General features: G+C 67.0%; 1 protein-coding gene across 1 annotated transcript; it reads left to right on the plus strand.

Moving 5' to 3' along the window:
• The first annotated feature begins 22 nt into the window (after positions 1–22).
• Positions 23–6,763, plus strand: CNN2 (calponin 2). The gene is made up of 7 exons (XM_026064881.1): positions 23–159; positions 2,683–2,804; positions 3,820–3,886; positions 3,994–4,131; positions 4,370–4,486; positions 4,804–4,950; positions 5,044–6,763. The coding sequence occupies exons 1-7, from the start codon at positions 97–99 to the stop codon at positions 5,305–5,307; spliced, it is 918 nt and encodes a 305-aa protein (XP_025920666.1). The 5' UTR covers positions 23–96; the 3' UTR covers positions 5,308–6,763.
• The last annotated feature ends 240 nt before the right edge of the window (positions 6,764–7,003 follow it).

The raw sequence follows: 7,003 nt of genomic DNA on the forward strand, positions 1-7,003 counted from the left end.
GGTGCTGCCCCCTCCCCCTGCCCCGGCCTCGCCGCTCCGCGCCGCTGCCGTCCCGTCCCGTCCCGTTCCGTCGCGTCCGTCCCGTCCCGCCGCGCCATGAGCAGCTCCCAGTTCAACAAGGGCCCGTCCTACGGCCTCTCCGCCGAGGTCAAGAACCGGGTGAGCCGGGAGCACCGGGGCGCGCACAGCGGGGCGGGGGGGTCCCGGGACTCCGGAGGGTCCCGGTGCTCCCAGGGGTGAAGAGTCGGGGGGTCCCGGTGCGCCCGGGGGTCCCCGTGCCGAGGTGCCGGGGCAGTCAGTGCCCGCGGGGCCCGGGCGGCGTTTCCCGGCTCTCCCTCCCCGGCCCCCCGGGGGTTCCGGTGGCCCCGGGCTCGGCGCGGGGGGCGCCCGCCGCCCCGCTTCGGCGCTGGCTCGCGACGCTTCCGTCTGCTTCAGCCAGACGCCAGCCAGTCCCGACGTCGCGGGCTGGGAACCAGTGACACCAGCGGCGCCTCCCCAGGCCCCCGGAGACGGGGCTGCGGGGGATTTGCCTCCTTCGCGCCCGCCGGGGAAGCCCCGGCGCTTGCAGCGGGCTGGAAGGAGAAGTTTGCACGCGCTGCTCACGAAGCACAAAATCTGCTCGTCAGCCAGCGGGATCCCCCCCCCCGGCGCCGCTGCGGCGGGGGGCTGCGCGGGGGCAGACACAGGCCCTGTGTCCCCCCCCCCCGGCGGCTCCCTGCACCCAGGTCCCTGCGCGTCCCGGGCACGGGGCGCCGGGGCGGACGGACGAGCCGTCGGTCGCACCCCGGGGAGGAACGGCCCTTCCCGGGGGCTCCTCTCGCCCCTTCGCCTCTTGCGAAAGGCACACGGAAGGCTTTGCACCCCCGCGTTTCCCGTGCCACCGCCGCCGCCGCGGGATGTCGGCGGCCGCGGAGCTGCCGGGCCGCCGGGGCTGGTTCTGCCGCGGCTTTTCGGCGCTCCCTCCCTGCGCGCAGGGCAAAGGGCAGCTGCCGAGGCGCCCGGCAGGCCCCGGCACGTGGCTTCCTGCACGGCCCCTTGTGGCAGGGGGATCCCCGGGGTTGCAGGAGAGGGAAACTGAGGCACGGGCAAGGATTGCAGCGGGGGCCGCAGTCAGAGCTGGCCCTGCGGTTCCCATCTGTGCTTGGATGAATGGACAAGTGCGACAGGCCCGGCGTCACCCGCGGGCACGGGTCCTGCAGGCGCGAGAGCTGAGCATCCCCTGCCGCGCGCAAGCCCAGCGCGAAGGGCGCAGCCAGCGCTGGTTCAGCACGGCAGCTCCGTGCTGGGGGAGAGGGCTGGGAGCGGGGGGATTCGGGCTCTGCCTTGGAGCCTTCCCCTTCCCACCCTGAACAGGGATGGGTTTGCCCCCCGCATCTCCCACGGTGCTGGGAGCGGGCAGCCCCGGCCCGGCAGGGTCCGTTCCCCTTTGCTCGTGGGGAAGGGCTGAGCGATGTTCCTGGCCTGGGCAGCTGGTCTCCATTTGGGAGGAGGCGCTCGCATTCCTGGCATAGCCGCGGTGACCGAGGAATCCGCCGGGCGGGCGTTTGGACCCCGCGGGAGGGAGCGGCATCGGCATCGCCGCATGGCGAGGAAGCCGCAGGTCCCCGCCGGGGACGTCCTCCTTGTGCCGGTGTCCAGCCGGCTCCGGCGCCTGGTGCCGGCCTCCCGCAGCCCAGCTCCCGCTCCCTGGCGGCTCCGAGGGGCTCAGGGCCGGCGGTGGCCTCCTGCCAAGCCCGGCTCTGGGGCTGGGGCTGCTGAGAGCCCTGGCCGAGGGCACGGCGAAGGATTTCTCCCTTCTCCAACCTGCTGGTGCCAGGTTTGACCGTCCCGCTGGGATCACCAGGCGTGAAGTCTGGTCATGCCGGGACAATTCGTAGCTGAGTGAAGAGCAGTTCTTGGCCTGTAATCAAAGGGTCAGCTCTCTAACGAGGAGCCTTTCCTCCCTCATGTTTGTAGCCGCTCGCGGTTTATGAGCGTTGCCAGAGGCTGCCTGGCTCTCCGATCGGCTCCGGCCGCAGGCGAGCTGTCCCCTCTGCCCGGCCAGGCTCCCGCGGGGGCTGATTTCCCCATTCAAGCAGGGAGAAACCCGGGGCCTGACGGAGGGAGCCCTCTTCCTCCCTCGGCCCATGCAGGCGGTTCCTCCTCTTCCTCTCTGAAAGTTTCAGAAGTTTCTGGGCCTCCGTGTGCGCAGCGCCGCACCCTGGGCCTCGCGCCGGATGCGGGCCGTGCCAGCACTGGGGTCCGACGCCGCATCGCGCCCATCCCCTCCCTGTGATGGGGTCACGCAGCGTCTTTAAACCCGACTGCGCTGGCGGTGCCCGACCCGCCGGTGCCGGGCTCTGCCCACCCCTCACCGAGGCCGCTGCTTCATTCCTTCCTTCCTCCCCGCCCTCCTCTCGCAGGGCTGCTCTCGGTGCTGCCAAACCTGGGTTTCCTCAGCGCCAGGAAGTTGTAGCTGATCGAATATCCCTTTGGCCGCCCGAACGGCCTCCCGCGTGCTGCAGGGATGCTGGATCCGCTCGCTGCTGCGGGGGCAGGCTGGGGGGACCGGCTGCCTGCGAGGACGCGGTGGTGGGGGCCGGCGGGGGACGGGGCTGCTGTCCTGGGGCTCTGCCGGGGGGTGGGAGCTGCCCCCCTCACGGCAGTTTGGGGCCTGACCTGCCCCCTCCCCTTCCCTCCCAGCTCGCCCAGAAGTACGACCCGCAGAAGGAGGCCGAGCTGCGGACGTGGATCGAGAGCGTCACCGGGCAGCAGATCGGGCCCGACTTCCAGAAGGGGCTGAAGGACGGCGTGATCCTCTGCGAGTGAGTTGCTCGCCGGGCGATGCCGAGCTCGGCCCTCGCCCCGGGCTGCTCGGCCGGCCTGGCGTGGCGGGGGCCGGGAAGCGGGAGACGGACCCCTCCGGGAACCCCAGCCTCTCCTGGGCAGGCTGGGTGCAGCCGAGCCCTCGCCAGCGGGAGCCGTTGCCTGATGGGAGCCGAAGGGTTTCCGTGCAGGACGTGCTTGGCGGGGAATCGCTCCCGAAGTGCCTGTGCTCCGCATGGAGCTGCGGGTCCTGGAGCGTCGCAGCCGGACTGAGGGACGTGTCCCTCTCCCAGGCCCTCTTTGGCAGCCCGCAATAGCTGGCAGTTCCCCCTGGCTCGCAGAAGCTGCCCGGGAAGCAGCGGCAGGAGGAGGGCTCCGATCCCGGAGCACCACAGAGCCGCCTGCGGTGCCGAGCAGCGGAGCCGCTCCCAGGGCTGCCCGGCCTTCTCCCAGCGGGGTGTCGCTCTGCAGCTGGCAGGGGCGACCACGGGGAAAATCCGCTCCCTCTCCGCTTAGCAGCAGCTGTTTGCAGGGCTCTTGACCCGGCTCCCGGGCGAGCGAGGAGCCGAGCTGCCTGGAACCAGCCCTTCCCGCGAGCAGCCGCGGCTCGGCTTGCGGAGGGGCCCTGAGCACGGCGGCCACGGCGGGCGCTGCCGCCCAGGGGCTGCTCCCAGCCGGGAGCAGCAGTGGGAATCGCCCTGCTTCACTCGCAAAGGGAAGCCTGGGCTCTCCTCCCCGGGGCTTAGACCTGCCCGTGGTGCCGCCGAGGGGTGGGAGCAGGAGGCACTGCAGGGCCTCTTGCATGATGCTCCTTTGGAGCAGCTTGGAAATCTTCCACTGAAACAAAGCCTGAAGCAAGCGGGTTGCCCGGCTGAGACCCCAGAGCTCATTTGGGGGCAGCCGGGTTGGAGCTGCCTGGTTTGCGCCGCTCCCGGCCGGGCGGGTGGCCGATGCAAGCCCCGCCGGGGCTGCCCCTGCCCCGCTGCAGCCCTGCTCACTGCTCTTCCCCTCCAGGCTCATGAACAAGCTGCAGCCCAACTCGGTGAGGAAGATCAACCGCTCGGCTCAGAACTGGCACCAGGTAGGTGCGGGCAGCGCCCCGGGCTGGGCCGGCTGCCGCGGAGCCCTCCCCGCTGCGGCCGCCCCCGCCTGCCGCCCCTGACCCCTCTCTGCCCTCCCCGCCGCCAGCTCGAGAACCTCTCCAACTTCATCAAAGCCATGACCAGCTACGGCATGAACCCGGTGGACCTCTTCGAAGCCAACGACCTCTTTGAGAGCGGGAACATGACGCAGGTGCAGGTGTCGCTGCTGGCACTGGCGGGCATGGTGAGTGCCTGGGCGCAGGCCGCGCGGGTGCGGGAGGTGCCCTAACCGGCTGCTCCGGCGGACGGTGCGGTCACCTCGGGCACAGCTGGAGGGCCCAGAGTAGCATCCTGCCACCGGTCCTGCCGCTCGCTCTGTGTTGGTTTGAGGGTGGCATGCGCGATGCCCCGTGGCGCTGCAGCTGAGGACGATGCTCAGCAGTGTGAGAGCCCTGTCCTTCATCACCACCCCTCTCTGGCAGGCCAAGACCAAGGGGATCCAGAGCGGCGTGGACATCGGCGTCAAGTACTCGGAGAAGCAGCAGAGGAACTTTGATGAGGCCAAGATGAAGGCCGGGCAGTGTGTGATCGGGCTGCAGGTGGGCTGCCCGGCGCGTGCTCCGTGCGGGGCTGGGGGCGTCAAGGCTTGGGCCGAGGGAGCGCCCCATTTTATTACACCCCCAGCATCCGTGCTGGTGGCCCCGCACATGACTGGGGGGATCAGAGGCTTGAGATGCCCTGAATGTCCTTGGGAACTGGGACCATCTTGGCTCCACGTCCAAGCCCTGGCACTCAAGAGCCCTAGAAAGCTGGGCCTGGGAGGGGAAGGATGGGGAAGGAGGAGCTGGTGCTGGGCCATGGGGTGGGCTGGCCTCAGCAGCAGGAGCTCAGTTCCCACTGGACCCCTTTGCTCCAGATGGGCACCAACAAATGCGCCAGCCAGTCCGGCATGACGGCCTATGGCACCAGGAGGCACCTCTACGATCCCAAGAACCAGATCCTGCCACCCATGGACCACTCCACCATCAGCCTCCAGATGGGCACCAACAAGTGTGCCAGCCAGGTGAGCTGGGGTGCCCGGGGTCCAGGACCATCCCGTGGCTGGGCGGTGGGAGGAAGGGACACCTCCAAGCCCTGCTCCGTCCTTTCCCTCCAGGTGGGCATGACTGCTCCCGGCACCAGGAGGCACATCTACGACGCCAAGATGGGCCTGGACAAGTGTGACAACTCTTCCATGTCCCTGCAGATGGGCTCCAACCAGGGGGCCAACCAGAGCGGCCAGGTCTTTGGCTTGGGCCGCCAGATTTATGACCCCAAGTACTGCCCCCAGGGCAACCAGAGCGATGTGGCCAATGCCACCTGCGACCAGAGCATGGACCCACCTGGGTACCACTACTACCTTGAGGAGGAGAGCTACTGAGCGGGACGCCATCGTCCCCAGCCCCGTCCTGTGCCATCTCGTGTACAGACCCCACTGCCAGCAACATTCCAGTAGCTCTCCTTTCATCCTTCCCTCTTTTTATAGCTCTTTTTTAATGAATCTATTTTTCTGAGCAAAGAAATGAAGACCCTGTTTCTAGAGAAGAGAGTGGCCGTTTCTTACAGCCCTTGGGAATCATGACTCTCCCAAGTCCAGCTGGGAGCTTGCAGCTGGAAGGAGGCAGATGCTCAAGTGCTGTGGAGTGGACGGTATCTTTTCTTACGCAGTCAAGATGATGTGTTTCAACCCAGCATCCACTGAACAGCCCCTGCAGCTCTTCTGGTGTGACAGTGCCCGGATGCCCTTGGCAATTAGGGGGACGCAGCTGGCCGTGTGGCCTCGGGTAAAGTAAAAAGTGCTGCTGCTGCCACGTGTGCGAGCAGGGTTTGTCCGAGGCTGTGCTCTCGGGGACGTTCCCGCACAGGTCGGCTGGGTGCGTCCAGGAGATCACGGCCGGGAGACGGCAGAGGCGGCGGGTGAGCTCTGCCCCCCAGCTCTGCTGTGCCTCAGCATCTCCTCCTGCTCCTGAGAGCTCATCGCAGGAATCAGGCATGATTTTCCTGCGCACGCGCACGCGCGCATGTGTGTGTGTGTGTGTGTGTGTGGTTTCTTTAATGCCAACAGTGAAGCTCTTAGTAGGCTGCTCTCATGTAATTCTCTAGAAAGAAAGCAAAGCTGGAAATGTGTTTTTTTTGAGAACTCTTAGGGACCAAGTTTCTAATGCTTCAATCTCTACTGAAAACAGTCCTGGGCTGCGTGCCTCCTTCCGCCTCCGCTCTCTGTGGTTTTGGGTCCGCAGAGCTGCCTCCGCAGTGGCGGGGGGGGCTGGGAACCTGCACATGGACAATGACCGTGGCTCTGCTGATGAGCAGTAACTCGTTAAGCCGTGAACATTTCCGTGGACTCGTCCATGGCCCCACGCTGCAGAGGAGTCTGATGGACCGTGCAGCTGCGGGGCGATGCATGAGCTTCCTTGGTGGCGCATGGGGCTGGGGGATGCTGGTGCGTTTGCACAGCCTCTTGCTGTGGCAGTAGGTTTCTTCAAATCATGTGTTTTTAATACAGATGCTCTTATAGCGAAAGCCTTTTGCTGTTTAAATTAACTTAAACAGGAAACGTTTTCTAGCGTATGCTGCTCGTGTCGTGCCGGTATTTCAGGCCCAGGCTCCCGCCTGAACACCTCGTGGAGGGGGCTCGTCGAGCCGGGGGCTGCGAGGCCCAGCAGCACCGCGCTCTGAGACCGTGGCTTCCCCCGTGCGGGGCCGAGCTGCTGCCTGTCCCTGCCAGGCACGGGCGGCTGCTGCCCTCTAAACGGGAGCTGAGAACTTTCTTCTGACTAAACTGTGAAGCTGTGTAATATTTTGTAATGTAGGCAATAAAAAGCTTCCAGAAAGGACGAGCTGTGCCGGGACCTCTGTGACGCCTGGCTCCAGAGCAGAGGCTTGGAGCCACTTCTGAAGCGCAGGGCGGCCGGGCTGCTGCGTCGGGGCCGGGGAGGCGATGCTGCGGGGCCGGGCCCTTGGTGCGGGCCCTTCCCGGGGGTCGGCATTACGCGTCGCCACCCGCTTTCCTGAGCTCAGCTAAGGGAAACCCGCATGACACAAAGCCCCGTCGGTGCCTGCCCTGCCCCGTCTCC

The sequence above is a fragment of the Apteryx rowi genome, unplaced genomic scaffold (assembly GCF_003343035.1).
Source record: "Apteryx rowi isolate R43461 unplaced genomic scaffold, aptRow1 scaffold_220, whole genome shotgun sequence".
Classification (NCBI taxonomy): Eukaryota; Metazoa; Chordata; class Aves; order Apterygiformes; family Apterygidae; genus Apteryx; species Apteryx rowi.